The sequence below is a fragment of the Artibeus jamaicensis genome, unplaced genomic scaffold (genome assembly GCF_021234435.1).
Source record: "Artibeus jamaicensis isolate MK-2021 breed Jamaican fruit bat unplaced genomic scaffold, CSHL_Jam_final contig_233, whole genome shotgun sequence".
NCBI classification, from domain to species: Eukaryota; Metazoa; Chordata; class Mammalia; order Chiroptera; family Phyllostomidae; genus Artibeus; species Artibeus jamaicensis.
In genome coordinates this window covers 26,981,915-27,000,142 of record NW_026521486.1, presented here as the reverse complement: position 1 = coordinate 27,000,142, position 18,228 = coordinate 26,981,915, and the positions used below count along the sequence as shown (strand labels likewise).

At 41.1% G+C, this 18,228-nt stretch overlaps 2 protein-coding genes and 1 pseudogene across 3 annotated transcripts in view; all 3 read left to right on the top strand.

The window, feature by feature from the left end:
• Window positions 1-5,457: 5,457 nt before the first annotated feature.
• On the top strand, window positions 5,458-6,179 carry LOC119042832 (40S ribosomal protein S2-like; annotated as a pseudogene).
• A 1,038-nt stretch (window positions 6,180-7,217) lies between these two features.
• Window positions 7,218-10,558, top strand: MGP (matrix Gla protein). The gene is made up of 4 exons (XM_037136555.2): window positions 7,218-7,370; window positions 8,748-8,780; window positions 9,626-9,701; window positions 10,178-10,558. The coding sequence occupies exons 1-4, from the start codon at window positions 7,310-7,312 to the stop codon at window positions 10,317-10,319; spliced, it is 312 nt and encodes a 103-aa protein (XP_036992450.1). The 5' UTR covers window positions 7,218-7,309; the 3' UTR covers window positions 10,320-10,558.
• Window positions 10,559-13,181: 2,623 nt separating this feature from the next.
• Window positions 13,182-18,228, top strand: part of ART4 (ADP-ribosyltransferase 4 (inactive) (Dombrock blood group)) — a 38,476-nt gene continuing 33,429 nt past the window's right edge. The window contains exons 1-2 of one of the 2 annotated variants that reach the window (XM_053662095.1): window positions 13,182-13,394; window positions 16,990-17,163. In XM_053662095.1, coding sequence (XP_053518070.1) covers window positions 17,060-17,163 — 104 coding nt within the window. In that variant the 5' untranslated portion in view covers window positions 13,182-13,394; window positions 16,990-17,059. The remainder of the gene's footprint in view (window positions 13,395-16,989; window positions 17,164-18,228) is intronic. The other variant, XM_053662094.1, reaches the window with a different exon arrangement.

The following is an 18,228-nucleotide window of genomic DNA, read 5'->3' as shown; positions in this document are numbered from 1 at the left end:
TGAACAGCAAAAAAGAAAAAAAAATATGACTGAGGCCAAGATATGCCTCAAAGAGACAAAATGCCCAGCAGTCTGAAAAAGAATAGAGGACAAATAAACAAGGGCAGAGAACAGGAAGTAGAATGGGTGAGGAAAGCCATTCACTTTTTTATCACTGTACCATTATTTCAGTCCAAGAAATAATATAGAAAAGGGATAACTTGGTATCTTCTCCAGCAAATATGCTTTGCTGAGAAGCTTCTCCCACAGTAATTCCTGTCAGTTCTGCCAATATTTCTTCTTTTCCACTCTCTCCCTGAATTCAAACTTATCCGAGTTTGTCTTCAGTGCTTTGTCCGATGTTCTGCGATGATGTATTTTGAGTGTCCATGAAAAGGTAAGCCGAGTGAGAATGCCTATCATTTGGTCTTCTCTAGGGCCACTTTGATGCTTAAATACATTTTTAAAGAACCACTAAAGAAATTTGTGATCTAACAGTACATTTGATTCATAGGCGCAGATTCCATATCTGTATTTTTTCCACTATATTTCTAGCTTACAATTGGCACAAATAGATGTTTAATACATTTGTTCAATGAGTAGATAAAGAAGGGCTAAAATCATGAGGCTACTTCTGGCTCTAAAAGGTGTGGTAAAGCTTCTCTTTTCCTACTAAGGGCTGGTGGAGTAAGTGATCTTGTATTACTCTGTGGCTTCTGTTGCCTGGATTACACCATATTGCCAATCTCACCTAAGATTCTGTATAATAAAAATAAATAAATAATTGGCAAAGAACTTATACATTCCACCCATGGACATCAACTAAAGCAGGGGAATGCAGGTAGAAGGGAATGTGCAGGGTGGAGGGGAATAAAAGAGGGGAAATGGGACAACTATAATAGCAAAATCAATAAAATATATTAAAAATGATAATAATAATTGGCAATCACATCATTGTCTCTCTCAGACCTTTGTCATCTCTTCTTGGACGGTCTTCAAATATACCCCCAACTGAAGAATAGTCCTCTTTTGTTAGGTAGATATATCTATGTAAATATCTTTTATAATTATCTAAAACTCAAATATAAGTTGGAGCTTCATGTGGTCTAGTCTTTACAGGACACCCCAATTAAGAAAATACAGAAAGTTTGGTCAAGATGGCATATAGGTAAATGCAGTAGTCACCTCCTCCCACACCCACATCAAAATTACAACTAAACTACAGAACAGCTGTCACTCAGAACCACCTAAAATCTAGCTGAATGGAAATACTACAACTAGGGAATTAGAGAAGAAGCCACATTGAGACTGGTAGGAGGGGTTGAGTTGTGGAATAGCCTGATTCCACACCCACATATGGTGTATAAAATGGTTGAATAAAAATTGGGAGGAATTTCTTAGCTGCAGAGGTCCCATGTGAGGAGCAAGGGGTCCCAGCTCTAAACCAGGCCTCACAGCCCAGGGTTCCATTGCCAAGAAGATAAGTCCCCATAACTTCTGACTGTAGAAACCAGGGGAGATTGTGGCTAAGTGAGACGGAGGGCTCCTGGAGTCTCAGGTAGTTCCTCTTAAAGGTCTTGCACACAGACTTGCTCAGACTCGCTTCCTCTGAGCTCCAGCACTAGAACAGCAGCTTGAAAGACACCAGAGACATACAGGGAGAAACTGAATTGTCCATCATCAGGGCCAGGGATGAGTGGTAGCTTTCTCCCAGACAGAAGTGCTTGCAGAGGCCATTGTTCCTCTCATGAGCCTTCTCTACACAGAGCTGGCAGGTGGGCACCACATCTGGGACTCCCTCAACCTGGCTATCACTGTTTACCTTGCCCTGGTGATTCCCTGAGGCCCCACCACCCAACTTTCAGGCCCGCCCAAGCAGTTTCCAGTAGCTTTTCCATACAAATGGCCTATCTTGGCTAGTGCTTCAGATTTTCTCAAAATCTCTCAAACAAGCAGCATCAGGTTTTAGCATATTCCATACCTCTTGCTAAGTGGACGCAGGCCTAGCACTAGCAGTAGCTGGCCTTAGTTTACAGCTTTGCCTCACCTGGGCACTGCCAAGCCCAGCACAAGTAGCCGCCATCAGCAGATCACTTTGTAGCTCATGACAGGTGGCCTGCAGCAGAACACAGTTGACAGCTGACATTGCCTGCACCTCTTGGGTGGCCCCAGAGCCAGCACACCCAGTGGAAAGCTTCAGACCATGTCAATACATCACCACCCAACTACCTCCACAAGTGTCACACTCAAAAGGCAAACTCAGCAGGCACCAGAGCCCCAGTGAAGTAAGTTCTGCTCTGTGGGGTAGGCCCCTACACAGATGATCCTCCATAGTTATCTGAGCTCACAGCCATTCCTTTCAGCTGATCAGCCTGGGAGTAAATCTTTCCCATTATGTGCCAACAACAATCAAGGCTCAACTACAAGAGGAAGGTGTACACAGTCCACACAAGTGATGTGCCTCAAGTGCCTAGCTTGGGTGATCAAGGAAGCTGTACCCTGGACCCTACAGAACACCTACTACATTAGGCCACCCTAGCAAGCCTAGGAGACATGGAAGCTCTACCTGATACATAAAAACAAACACAGGGAGTCTGCAAAAATAAGAAGACAAAGAAACATGTCCCAAATGAAAGAACAGAACAGAACTCTAGAAAAAGAACTAAACAAAATGGAAACAAGCAATCTACTAGGTACAGAGTTGAAAACACTAGTTATAGGGTAACTATAACATCAGTAAACTTAATGAGAACTTCAACAGCATAAAATAGGGTCAGTCAGAAATAAAGGTTACACTAACTGAAATGAAGAATAATTTACATGGAATCAACAGTAGAATAGATGAAGTTAAGAATCAAATCAGAAGTTTATAATATAAGAAAGCAAAAAACACCCAATCAGAACAGCAAGAAGAAAAAAGAACTTAAGAATTCAAATAAGTGAGGATAGTATAAGGAGCCTCTGGGACAACTTCAAGCATATCAACCTTCACATCATGGGGGTGCTATACGAAGAGAGAGAGAGAGCAAGGAATTGAAAATCCATTCGAAAAAATAATGACAGAAAACTTTCATAACTTGCTGAAGAAAGTAGACATACAAGTCTAGGAAGTTCAGACAATCCCAAACAAGATAAACTCAAAGAGACTCACACCAAGAAACATCATAATTAAAATGAAAAATGTTAAAGACGAAGAGAAAATTTTAAAAGCAACCAGGCAAAAGCAGTTAGTTACCTACAAGGGAGCTCCCATAAGACTATCAGCTAATTTCTCAACAGAAACTTTGCAAACCAGAAAGGATTGGCAACAAATATTCAAAGTGAGGAAAAGCAAGGATTAAAATCAAGATTACTTTACTCAGCAAAGCTACTATCATTTAGAATTCAAGAACAAAGAGCTCTCAAACCAAAAAATAAAAAGCTAAAAAAGTTCATCACTACCAAACCAGTATTATATGACATGTTAAAGGGGTTTCTGTAAAAGGAATAACAAAAAGATTAAAAAATATAAACAATAGAATTGCAATAAATACAAATCTATCAACAACTGATTCTAAAAAACAAAATAAACACAAGAGATACAGAGAACACTTTGATGGCTGCCAGATGAAAGAGAGGTTGAAGGGATGGGTGAAAATGGTGAAGGGATAAGAACTAAAAGTTGGTAGTTACAGGACAGTTATGGGGATGCAACATACAGCATGCAGAATATAGTCAATAATATTTAAAGAACTATGTATGGTGTCATATGGGTGTGGAATTTATCAGGATGATCACTTGGTAAGTCATGTAATATGTACACCTGAAACTAACACAATAATGTATGTCAACTGTAATTAAAAAATTAAAAATTATTTTTAAAAAGAAAACGCAAACTAGCAGTCAATATTAATTAAAAATAATTTAATTTTCAAATAATTTTTGGCAATTCTCAAATAATGTTTTACAACCTCAAAAAATCCCATTTAGAACCCAAGCAACTCTTACTGTCTTTCCCCATTTCTCACTTTTAATGTCTCACATCCGCCAGCTAGCAGCCTCTCTACAACTGAATCTCCACCCAAAACTCTCCCATTCAGCAAACCAAATACACAAGCCCATTCTCATTTCTTCCCCTCCCCTTTTTTTCTACCTCTGGTTTTTTTTACTCTTCATAAAAAAAAAAAAACTGGAGTTGGCACTCATAAAATTGTTTTGAGATAGGAAATGATAAGGAAGAAGAGAAAAAGAAAGGCTCTGAACTCTAATATATATTAATAATTTTTGTGAATTATATATAAATAAGATTTAGCATAGAAGGACCAAGCAATAAATGGAAAACAGTGTGAATAAAAGACAAGAGACTGGTGAGAGGCAGCTTCTAACAGAAAGTGTTAGCCTTGCTAAAAGCAAGATGATAAATAGAAATCCTTAAAAGTTTAGGAAGCTTATGAAAAGAGTTGAAAATTGGCCAGAGAAGTGTAGGACTTTCAAGCTCGGATTCAGACAGCATTAGAATGAACTGTGATGACAGGAGGCTCACAGGGCCCAGCTGCTGTTGAGCTAGGGAGTAGAGGAGACACCGGCAACCTGGCTGCAACAGGCTGAGTTAGTGCACATTACAAAGCACAGGTGTGTATCTAGGGAAAAAGGAATTCTCTTTAATTCTGGAGATGGGGTCTGAGGAGATGAGCAGTAGCCTACTCATTTTAGGGGAGCAGCATTGGGACTAAACTTGTTTCATATCATGTTAATTGGGGATTATTGACTGAACGCTCATAAAATGCTATGTGAACAAACCATGGCTAACTTGTTCCCCCAAAACCATGCAATGTAGTAAACTGATTTTTGCACTTTCAACTAATTGTTAACAGTATAACGATTTGATGATTTATCTTAAAATAAGAGCATAGAAGCCAACACTAAAAGCAAGTTTGTGATTTAATGACAGGAAAAACCACCAGTCTTGTGACTGGAAATCATGACGGTTAAATGTATCACTAATAAACATTCATTCGTTCTTTTTCAGGTCTTCTTTAAGATGTTTTTACAAAGAAAATATCTCTTAACATGAAAATACCTGCAGGGAATTCCTGGATTTTATTGGTCCCTCCAAACTCACTAATTCTTCAGATTGCAAATGAATTGCTTCTTTTAACAGGGAATCCTTTAGTGTTTATAAAAGTTTTCATAGGGTGGAAGGTGGCAGGGAAAATTCTTCCCAATAAGATAAAAGAATGAGGCTTCATCTAGCTGCTCATCACTGCTCCTTGCAATAAGTCATCACTGAAAAGTGTGCCCACCCCTCCCAGCCCAGACCTGTTGCTGTTCCAGTGCAAGAGTCAGAGGCCCTGCTCTTCTATAATCTTCTGCTCTGTCACTCAAGTCTATCTATGGGCTAAGAAGACTCTCAGATACGCAGGCAACAGAGATATATCTGATAGAAAAGTTTTACTAATTGTTTAAGAAGGTATAGCTTTTTTTCCCAAGGAACACCAAATGGCGGATGACGCCGGTGCTGTGGGAGGGCCCTGGAATGGGAGGCCGAGGAGGCTTCCGAGGAGGATTTGGCAGTGGCATCCAGGGTCGAGGTCGCGGCCGGGGTCAGGGTCGCGGTCGAGGCTGTGGAGCTCGCGGAGGCAAGGCCAAGGATAAGGAGTGGATCCCCGTCACCAAGTTGGGCCGCCTGGTCAAGGAAAATCAAGTCCCTGGAGGAAATTTATCTCTTTTCTCTGCCTATCAAGGAATCTGAAATCATTGGCTTTTTCTTGGGGGCATCCCTCAAGGACGAGGTTTTGAAGATTATGCCCGTGCAAAAGCAGACACGTGCAGGCCAGAGGACCCGATTCAAGGCATTTGTCGCCATTGGGGACTACAATGGACACGTTGGTCTGGGTGTTAAGTGCTCAAAGGAAGTAGCCACTGCCATCCGTGGGGCCATAATCTTGGCCAAGCTCTCCATTGTCCCTGTGCGGCGAGGCTACTGGTGGAACAAGATCGGCAAACCCCACACCATCCCTTGTAAGGTGACCCGGCGCTGTGGCTCTGTGCTTGTGCGCCTAATCCCTGCACCCAGGGGCACTGGCATTGTCTCGGCCCCTGTGCCCAAAAAGCTGCTGATGATGGCTGGTATTGACGACTGCTACACCTCAGCCAGGGGCTGCACTGCTACCCTGGGCAACTTTGCCAAGGCCACCTTCGATGCTATCTCTAAGACCTAAGCCTGTTAAAAAAAAAAAATGAAGGTATAAAAACAAATAAACCCAAAAAAACCCCACCTCATCCTACAGTATGACCAAAGGCATCAAATTGCAATTCTCTTTCTAAAAAAAAAAGAAACAGCACTTCTGGTACTGAAGGTATACTGGGTGTGTGTGTTTGTGGAAATCCGTGTCTGAGGATACCTGAGCTATAGAGCCAAGTGAGTAGTAAGTAGCTACTACTTACCTCCATAGGGACAGGTCTTATCTCTGGAAACCTCAGAGCTCTTAGCATGGTACCTTGCATTTTATCTGTCACTCACTAAAAGCATATTGAATTCGTTGATTATCAGGGCAACGCCTTCGGAAAATGGGAAATGGGTACCCTCTTATCCTTGCTGCACTCTCCATCAGTGATAGCCAGCCTGAGAGAGCATGAGGGCAACAGATTTAGGCTCAAAACTGGATGAGCAAGTTACAGTGGAGCCAATTAAGGAAACAGAACTCACTCACAGGATCACTGAATGTCTTTCCCTGCTGAGCACTTGAAAAATGCAGAAGGTGCATCTCACCCGGGGAACATTCAGTTGGTCCAGGCTGATAGATTGGCCTTACTGGAAACATAACTCTAAATTAAAACAGCTTACAAGTGAAGTCCTTTCTTCACCAGAACCTCTCATCCACCCATTAGGGGAACAAGCAGAACACTATGGCTCTGTGTGGGGACCAAACCTGAAAGGCCCACAGTCAGGGCCAGGAGGGTAGATCAGAGAAGAAATTAGGAAGGCAAACACGTGTTTGTGGCAACTCCCTTCTCTATGGACCTTTGCCCAGATCTGGCCCCAAACCTAGGGTGGCCACAACCTCTGTACCTCCTCTTGCCATAGCAGTCACATCCAGGAATGAGGGAAAACTGCCCACCCAGAGAAGATAATATCTGGAAGGAATGACTATTTGGGAAAAGTCCCAGTGCTAGTTTAGTGCCAACCAGTCCCCACCTTCTCCGGCCCCCTCCCACTGGTTCCTCCCCTTTCAGCTGCTCTAGTTCTTATAAAATCTGAACAGACTTTCACAAACAGCCTGTAGGAGCCTCTCCCTGCACTGCTGCCGCACAAGACAGCGAGACCAAGCCACAGGACCACAGAGAGACCATGAAGAGCCTGCTGCTTCTCTCCATTCTGGCTGCCCTGGCCATGGCCGCTTTGTGTTACGGTGAGAAATCCTTCTCTTGCCATTTCTCTGGGCTTTCTTTTCTGTGCCCGACTTCAGTTTACTTCCATTTTTCCTATCTCTTCTCCTCTCCTTGCCCCTTTCTCTACTGTAATCTTAAAGTACCACTAATTTAACATTTTCCAAGTCCCGAGCCCCATGTCTGTTCCATTCTTGTCTTTTTTTATATCCTGAATATCCAGATTCTTGTATGCAAATTATTAGGCAAGTCCTTTCCAGGGTAAGTCACACTTGGAAACTTTGCTATTTCCGAGAGAAGATAAATTCCCAGCCCCTGAATTTTCATTTTTAAGGATGTTTATTTAGACTTTGGTAACAATTGGTTAAAGATACTGGTTGAGCTACTTACTTTTAAAAACATCAGTTTTCATAGTGAAGTGTTAAGTACAGCCCTCTTTAGGGATAGGATAATCTCATGGATTTACTAAATGTGTTTGGTGAATTAATTTTAAAATGAAGTTTTATATTTAAAGAATCTCAGAGAAGAATAGATTTCATAATTTCTGTTGTCAAAAGATAAAATTTGCCTGGTTTCTGTATGTTCTTAAATATATATCTGTTTGGAGCTTGTGAAAGGAAATATGAAGCAAAATTATTTAGATTATTCAACTTTATGCTTCAATAAAATAGCTATTTCAATTCTTAAGCCTAAATATTAACAACCATGTATCTTTTGCTACTGACTGTTGAAATTATTCATCAAGTTTCTGTGTGAAAGGATTTGGCTTCTTTAGCTCCTTTTGAACTTTTCAAGCAAATTCACCTACTTACGTATCTAAGACTTATTGCCAAATTTACCTGTTGGGAAGGTAGAAAGAAGAAAACTTCTGCTTTGACATCATCTGAGTCTTTCTCTGAACTGGCATTGTGCCCAGTGCCAGCTATGGGCTGGGGCCAGTGGTTTCCGTGGCTGCCAATTTAATACACGTTCTTAAGACGCTTTTGGAACCTCCTAGAAGCCTGCAGGAAGAAACCAAGCTGTCTTCTAGAACTTTTTGTCTCTTCCTCAACCCTGCTTTCAGATGGGTCCCAGATTAATCAGACACGATGGCTCTCTGGAGACCTGCGGGGAGCACTTAACTCGTCTTATTTCACTAGCCTGAAAACCTCAGGGCCCTTGGGAAAGTGTAGCTGTGCTCACCAGCTTCCTGAACGTCAGAGAAACTGAAGTACAGACATATGCACGGCACAGACAGAGCTAGAGAAACAATTCATAAATGGTAAATGCCTGATCTTTGTAAGAACCGTATTGTTAAATATATTCCTCACATCCTTTGACTCTTGCTTCTCCTCCCTTCATTATGTTTAGACTATTGCAATGTATGGTAACAATAATGTGAATTTTTTTTTTAATTCCAGAATCTCACGAAAGCATGGAATCCTATGAAATCAGTAAGTGAATATTCGACTTCCTTATTTAAATCTCATGTATTGTAGAATCCCTCCTTGTCCTTAAAAAGACAAATGGTAAAACATATACCGAGGAGAAAAAAGAGGAGCCTCTTTTGAAAACCTCAAGTAAAATTTAAAATCCAATGACCACAAAAATCACCAGATAAGCAATTTTCTAAAGCTTGCAGTGGTGTAATATGGCATTTAAACGCCATTCCACATACTTCGGAGCCATAAAACCTCATTTGGAAGTTTTACGTTGGCACCACGTCAATCATGCCAATGGAAAGTGAGGAGTAATGACAACTGGCAAAGTACAGAATTGGAGGCCAAGTTGGTTGGGAGACCACAGACGTCAGCATTGTTAGAATGGCACTGAATTTCTAGATTTACAAAGACTGAGTATAGGAGAAAATAAGGTGTCACTCTCATTCCCAATTTATTTACTGTTTTTATCATGTTTAAGGTCTTCATTTACCAGTAATCTAAAAACATGCTTCCCAAGTCTTCAGGACAGAGAGAATTCCTCCTCAAAAAAATTCTTAAAACACTCTGAAATAGAAATACTGAAACTGAAAAACAGTTATTGTCCAAAGGCAAAACAAACAAGCAAAACTTTCAATGGCCAATGTGACAAGCCTCAAAGACAAATATAGGGGTTATTAATTTCTTTTGATCAGGCAGTGTATGATATATTATCTTCCTTTTTGATGTTTGCATAACCTCTAGTGACATGAAATGCATGCATTAATGAGCTTTCAAACACATTTGTGTTGGGAAATACTCACAGACACGTTTTCAGCTACTGTCTCCCTAAAACTGCAATTATTTATTTCTGTTTTAAGGTCCCTTCATTAACAGGAGATATGCTAACACCTTTATATCCCCGCAGCAGAGATGGAGAGCTAAAGTCCAAGAGAGGTGGGTAACAAAACTTGGTGAGGGAGTCATTTTTCCCAGTGTAGCATCCCAGAGCAGAATGGAGTGAGAAACTGGTTTTTTTAAAAGAGATATTATATGTAATTGTATCCCCAAATCAAAGAATTTTAAAACAATATACAGAAAACAACTGAATTTCTGGAAGACTATTTTGTTAAAGACTCACAAAGGAGAGGGAGAGAGGACCTAAAAGGGGACAGAAGGAAAAATTCTGTTTTCATTTATTAAAAAATTCCCCCTATTCAACCTCTCTTCCCTGTTCTTCAAGTGTCTCTTGTTAAGGGCCAGAAGGCAGCGGGGGAGGGGGGGCGGGGTAGGATGGGCATGGCGAGGATGGTGGTGGGGGATGGTGATTGGGAACTGCAATAGTTTTTTATATTCTTTTTACCTTTTTCTTATTTCTTCATTCTCTTTATGCTTCTTAATCTGTGCTTCATTTGCCCCCGCACACTTTCTAGGATCCGAGAACGCGCCAAGCCTGTCCACGAGTACAACAGAGAAGCCTGTGACGACGTTAGATTTTGCGGACCCTACGCCAGGGTTTTTGGCTACAACGCTGCCTACAATCGTTATCTCCGGCAGCCCCGAGGGGGAAAATAAGATTGAAAAAAGTCTCATTCTTTCCAGTGCCTGATGCCTGGTTTTGTATTCCCTTGCAGTAGCATCCTTGAACCATAAAGACATATACGAATTGCTTGTCTCCTAAATGTTCTCGTCCGGCGGTGCCCTTCTTCCCTGCTCCCAGATTGATAAATAATGAAAGCACAGTTTAGTGAAGGTGGAAGAAGAATTACGATGTACGATTATTATTATAATAAAGTTACAGTTGGATAATTTCATTTTGTGAGTCTGATTTCTTCTGAAAAAATGCTGAGATACTGAATCGTGGCCCATCTACTCCAGCACAGGAGGGTCTGTCGGTCATGTTCTGGTGTTGATTCACAGAGCTACACAGACAAAATAAACATTAGAAGACAGTCACTTAGCCATCATATGTCTAGATGCTCTCTCAAACACCACTGAGAGTTAATCATATAATTTTCCTGCTTTTTAACTTTAAATGGTCTCTAATTCCTTTTGTGTGGACTTCTGATTCTGTATTGTGGCTCATCACCCTCACTTGAATGTTATCATTTCCTAAGATGCCACAGTTTGGATTCTTACTTGAGCCAAGAAAATATGTGTTTACTTTCATACTCATCAGCAATGTTTTAATTTTTTTTATTTTTAAATTACAGATGATATACAATATTGTATTAGTTTCAGGTATGCAACACTACGATTAGACATTTATATAATTCACAAAGTGATCACTGGGTAGGACCCATCTGACACCATACATAGCTGTTACAAAATTATTGACTATATTCCTTATATTGTGCTTTACATCCCCATGACTATTCTGTAACTGCCAATTTGTACTTCGAAATCCCTTCACCCTTTTCACCCACCCCCCAACTCCCTCCTTCCTGGCAACCTTCAAAATGTTCCCTGTATCTATGAGTCTGTTCCTAATCACCAGAGATTTTCTAAATGATGCCCTCATGGAATTTTGGAGCCAGAAGATGCAAGAACTCCTTCAGGCCTGATTTGCTGAGGAGGAGATGAGGCTCCAGAGTCTCCCTGCATGATAGTTAGGGACAGAGGCCAGGGCTTCTGGAGCCCAATTGTGAGCCTGTTCTTCTCTGCTTAAGAACTTATTCATTCCTATCCACTTTTTACATCCATTCTTTCTGGTAGGCCCACAGCCTCAGTCTATTTTGTGGAGTATATCTTTCTGCTCCTTCAAAATTCTGCCCAAATCTCAAGCACTTCATGAAATCCTTGATGATTAAATCCACCCAGCTGCCGCCACACCACTCTAAGCCAGTACGCAGCAGTTCAAGAATTAATATAAAGAGTCAAGTGCAATGATATTATTCAATTATGTTTTGATTAAAGTTTCTTTTTTTATGTATTTGTTTGCATTACGGTGATTTCTTGGAAGGCAAACACTGTAAATGCATTATTTTTCTCCCTATAGCCTCAGAACTATGTTCTGTTCACAATGATTATTCAAGGAAAGCTAAATAAACAACAGACTAGTCATGCCTGGAAGTGATCCCCAGTTTTGAAACTGTTAGGTTCATATAATAATGTGGGTCATATAACTTAAACCCCTGTCATATTAATGAAATTATGAGTGTTTTATGATTTTTAAGCTTTTTGCATATTAAGTAGGTCTTACAACAACCCAGAAGATGGATAATATGTAATAGATGGTAAAATTGAGACCTGAGGAGGTACCTTTCTGAAAACACTGTAGCAGATGCAGAGGTCTGCACCTGTGACTGAGGAACCGTGCCCCTGGCCACCAGAAATACTGGCAGCTGATGGTTCTCCGCCAAAAATTTGAGTGCAACACATCCCCAGGGCTCTCTCTCTCTGCTCATCTTTCTCCTCACTGGTACCTTTCTCTATGGTGGCTACCACCTCTTTCAACTCTGAGCTCTGTCTCCTCAATTCAGGAAGGCCCTAGGGGTCTGCGAAGGTCCCATGTTCCGCCCCAGGGTCTGAACACCCTCTAGGAAGTAAGCTTGGCAGCTATAGGGTTCACCTTATTTGTTCCCCATTTCTTATGCATCAGTGTTGAATGATCTAAAAAGAAGGCAGATATGGAAGAAAAGGGGGAAAATAAAACAGAAAGGACAAATTAACAACAAATGGCAGACAGTTGTAAGGGACTTCCGGCCAAGATGGAGATGTAGGTACATACACTGTGCCTCCTTGCACAACCAAAAGAAAGACAACAAATTTAAAAACAAAAAAACAACCAGAACTGCCAGAAAATTTAACTGTATGGAAGTCGGATAACCAAAGAGTTAAAGAAACATTCATCCAGACCAGTAGGAGGGGCAGAGATGGGCATCTGGGGCAGAGAGGACACACTGGTGGAGTGGGCAGTCCCATGTTTGCATGAGGACAAACCAGGAGGAACAACCAGAGTGCAAGACAGGCCAAGCAACCCAGGGTTCCAGCTTAGGGAAATAAAGCCTCAAAACCTCTGACTGAAAAAAACTTGTGAGGTTTTTCAAAATCTGCATGGATTGAGGTAGTGGAAGAAATTCCCAGCCTCAAAGGAGAGATTGTTGGAAAGACCCACAGGGTCATAGAATGCACACAAACCCATCCACCTGGGAATCAGCTCTAGAAGGGCCCAGTTTGCTTATGGATAGCAGTAGAAGTGACTGAAATTCAGCCCAGAGCTGAGCAAGCAGCATTGTTCCCTCTCTGACCCCTCCCCCACATACAGTGCCACAAAACAGTGACCTGGGTTGCCCTGACCCGGCCAATACCTAAGGCTCCACCCCTTACTATGTAACACGCATGCTGAGACCAAAAAAAAAAAAAAAAAGCCCAAATGACAGAACAGATCAAAGCTCAAAAAAAGTAGAACTAAGCGATTAAGAGATAACTAACCTATCAGATGCTGAGTTTAAAACATGAGTTGAAAGGGTGAAGGCTTTGCCAAGTGAAATAAAGGAAAATGTACAGAGAATCAACAGTGAAGGGAAGGAATCTAGGACTCAAATCAGTGGTTTGGCCCAGAAGGAAGAAAGAAATATTCAACCAGAACAGAATGAAGCAAAGAATTCAAAAAAATGAAGAGAGGCTTAGGAACCTCGGGGACCTAAGGTTAGGAACTATAATGTGATAAATTTCACTTTTTGGACTGTTTTAGTGTTTCTCATAGATTTGGATTGTTGTGTTTACATTTACATTTGTCTCAAGATATCTTTTGATTCTTTTCTTGATTTCATTTTAACCCATTCATTGTTCAGTAGCATGTCATTTAGCTTCAATGTGTTCACATGTATGTGAGTTTTATTTTTGTAATTGATTTCTAGTTTTATACCATTGTGGTTGAAGAATATGCTTGATATAACTCCAATCTTCTTAAATTTACCAGGATTTGATTGGGCCTAACATATAGTCTATCCTGGGAAATGTCTCATGTGCACTTGAAAAAAATATATATTCTGCTTCTTTGGCTAAAATGCTCTAAAAATATCAATTAAATACTTTTGGTTTAGTGTGTCACTTAAAGCTACTACTTCCTTGCTGATTTTCTATCTGGACGATTTATCCATTAATGTAAATAGGGTGTTACAGTCCCCTACTATGACTGAATGAACTACTGTTGATTTCTCCCTTTATGTTTGTCAATATTAGCCTTATATATTTAGGTACTCCTCTGTTGGGTGCATAAATGTTTGCAAGGGTTATATCCTCTTATTGAACAGATCACTTTATCATTATGGATTATTCTCTTTTTTTGTCTCTTATTAGAGCCTTTAAAGCCTATTTTGTTTGATATAAGTATTGCTACCTCAGCTTTTAAAAAAAATTTCTATGTGCATGAAATATCTTTTTTCATCCCTTACTTTTAGTCTATGTGTATCTTTCATTCTGACGTGGGTATCTTGTAGACAGCATATGTATTTTCTTTTATTATTATTCATTCGTCTGCCTCATGCTTTTTGATTGGAGCATTTAATCCATTTACACTTAAAGTGGCTATTGATAAGTATTTATTGTCCCTTTATTTTTTATAATCATTGTCCTGAATTTTTTCTTTCTTCTTCTTAAAGAAGTCCTTTTAACATTTCTTGTAATACTGATTTGGTGAGACGAATTCCTTTAGCCTTATCTTGTCTGGGAAGCTCTTTACCTCTCCTTCCATTTTAAATGATACCTTGCTGGGTAAAGTATTCTTGGTTATATGAATTTGTTTTTCATTGCTTTCACTATTTCATACTAGTCCTTCTTTTGGCCTGCAAATTTCCTGTTGACAAATCTCCTGACAGTCTTATGGGAGAGTCCATGTAGGGAACTCTCTTGATGTTCTTAAGATTCTGTCTTTGTCTTTAACCTTGGCAATTTTAATTATGCTGTGCCTTGGCGTGGTCCCCTTTGAGTTAATTTTGTTTAAGACTCTGTGCTTCCTGGATTTGTATGTCTGCTTCTTTCACCAAGTTAGGGAAGTTTTCTGTCATTATTTCCTCAAATAGGTTCTCAATCTTTTACTCTCTCTTCTCCTTCTCGTAGCCCAAAGATGCAAATGTCATTATACTTGGTTTTGTTCCAGAGGTATTTTAAACTACCTTTTTAAAAAAATTCTTCTTTTTGTTGTTCTGAATGGGTGTTTTCTGCTACCTTGTTCATCAAATTGCTGATTCAGTCCACTGCTTCAACTAACCTACTGTTGCTTCCTCCTAATGCATTCTTCATTTCAGTTATTGTATTCTCGTATGAGTGATATTTTTATGTTTTCTATGTCTTTTTTTACATTTACTATCTCTTCACTAAAGTTCTTACTCAGTTTTTTGATCATCTGAATAACTAATGTTTTGAACTCTATATCTGGCAGATTGTGTGCTGTGGGGGACCGGTTTGTTTTAGTCTGGCAAATGTGACTCAACTCTGTATGGAAAACCTACAGAAGTGAAGTGGTGGACAGGAGCCAGACCTTCAAACTGAGTTTTCCCATGGGAATCAGGCCTAGAAAATGCATACAGACTGTTATGGTTTGCTCTTGCTAAAACTCCATTACCCTAGTCTAAAACAACAAATGTGTATTGTCTATCTTCAAGTTAATTTCCAAAGCCTGTATGAGTTCTCCCAAGGACAGAGCTAATGAGCTCATCACCATTCCCCTCTGCATGTTATTTCATTTCCTTGATTGCACCTAAAATGTAGACAATAATATTCTATGTAATAGATAATAAATCTTTCTCTGATGTAAGACCTGAGGAAAATAATAAAAGCTTGTCTAGGCAAGGGTTGAGGTGCTCTTCTCTTGAGAGAGTGGCCAAGGCATCCATAGACACTCACCCCTTGAGAGAGTAGCCGTGCTGTTCCCTTTTTCTCCACAGGATTGTTGTCGCCTGCGCATTTATTCTCATCATCACGCACAACAGGCGGACTCTGCTGGCTGGAGCCCGCCACAGTGTGCCTCCATTTTATTTAGCCCTTTTTCTGGAGAGTTCTCCCATTCTTTCATTTGGGGCATGTCTCTTTGTGTGCCCATTTTGGCTGCTTGTTTCTATGTATTAGGTAGATCTGCTATGTCTCTCAGTCTTGGCAGAGTGGGCTCATGTAGTAAGTATCCTATGGGGCCCAGTGGCAAAGTCTCCCTGATAACCTGAGCCAGGTGCTCCAGGAGTATCCCTTGTGTAGATTGTGTGTGCCTTCCTGTTGTAGCTTCAATTGCTGTTGGCACATCAGTGGGTGGGATTGACCCTCAGACTGACTGGCTGTGAGGACTGGCCATGACCACAGCATACTAGTTGCTGTACAGAGGCTGACCTCATGGAGCCAGATTCACTACAAGGAGATCTGGTGCCTGCCAAAAGACTGCCCTTTGGGTTACCACTTATGGAGCAAATCAGGGAGCTAATCTGGTGGTACTGACCAGACTTTTGTGGTCTGACTCCTACTTCTGGGTGTGTTGGTTCTGGGACCTCCTATGAAGGGTTCTGGTGCAGGTCAGTTTCAGATGCTGCCTGTGACCAGCCTGGAGCTGGCTACATGTTAGGAGCTACAAAGCAATTGAGGGTTGGTAGCTGCCTGTGCTGGGCCTCCATGCACATAAGAGAGACTGTGCTGCAAACTAAGGATGACCACCAATACTGACCCCGAGGCAGGTCACCAGAGGCCCAAGTCACCCCAAGATTTGGCAATACCTGCTGGCTGACTATTAGTCTCAGCCTCTAAAAGAACTTTGGGCAGTATGCAAGTTGGATGCTGTAGGGTCTTGGGGGTCATCAGGGTGGGGCAAGCAGTGTTTATCCAGTTAATACAGATTCACATTTGGTGTCAGTGCTAAACATGAGGACATTCAGCAAAATTCTCAGGGTATACTGAGGCCAGCTACCACCTGCTTGGGGCCTACAGACCTTTTCAGTGGGTTGGGTTCTCAGGGAATAATCACGTCGGAGGTAGTAGACTTCACCAGACTAATGCAGATTCAGGGAAGGCGGAACACAGGGACAATGGTGACCATCGCTTCAGCCCTCACCCTGTAGCCACACAACTCAGCTGCTCCATGTATGTCTCTGGCATCACGTAAGCTTGATTGGAATTCTTTGAGAATTTTTTAAGACTGCAATGCAGGCCCAGGCTTGCTGCTGCCAAAGTGCATGACGTGTGCAAGGTGGAGTCTCAGGGAGTCACAGGAGTGGAGCAAGTGGAGTTCACTAGGCTAACGTAGATTGAAATTTGGTCACAGGGCAAAAAGACTCAATGTAAGAAAGACGGCACCTGTCAGCTGTGCATGAAGAGAGCTCAACACAGGGACAATGGCAGCCATCCCTCCAGCCCTTACCCAAAAGCCAAACAACTCAGTTTCTCCCTGTATGTCTCGGAAACCTCCTGAGCCACTGTCTGTCCTCCGGAGCCCAAGGTGAGTGCCTACAAGCGAGAGTTTGCACATAGGTCTTTTAAGAGGACATTCAGGTTTCCAGCAGCCTTTTGTCTTAACCAGACAGGCAGAATCCCCTCTGATTTTACAGCTAGATGTTATGTGGGCTCCTCTTCTTAGCACTGGTGTTTCAGGCTGAGGGGGACGAAGACCCCTCCCTCCTCAGGGGGGACTTTTGCAGCTGTAATATCAACCACTACATGTAGGTGTGGGGCCAGCTGTTTTGCATCTCTGCCCCTCCTACCAATCTTGACATGGCTTCTTCTTTATATTCTTAGTTATATCCTGTTCAGCTAGTCTTCAGGTTGATTGTTCCATAATTTAGTTGAAATTTTGATGTAGTCATGGCAGGAGGTGAGTTGAGTATGGTGTCCACCTACTTTACCATCTCGTGAAAAATGATGTACAAAGAATTCTATGTTGTCAAGTTTTATTTTCTTTTAATTCTTTTAAGGTGTTTTTCCACTGTCTTCTAGCTTACTTTTTTATATATATAAAATCTATTATAATTAATTTTTTACTCCTATATACATATACTGTGTCTTTTATCTCTGGCTGCTTCTAAGGCTTTTATCATTGTTTTTGACCACACTGATTATGATATACCTTCACCAATATCCAGAGACCCCTTTCTCTATAGCTATCCCTTCTTTAGTATTTTGCTATGTGAACTATGGCCAACACATTCGCTCAAGACTTCAACTCCATCTCAACTGAAAACAACCACTGGATTCCATCTGGATTCCTCCTCCCAGAGCCATAGATTGGAAACATTCTTAAGGCAATAACCTGGAGCAATCATAGGACTCACTTGGCTGCTTCCCATCTCTTAGGGGATGGGAAAGTGACTTGATGTCCAGTGCCTTGAAAATCATGTTGGCTAAAAGCCCATTAAATCAGGTAGGACTACTCTGAATTGTCATCTCAGCCTCAGTGTTGCCCCATAGAATTGAGTGAGGCATTTATTTCAACTGCATAAATGCACATGCTCACTTTGCCTACTTCTACTTTCCTTATCCTTCTCATAGGTCGTACCCAAGGGTACTC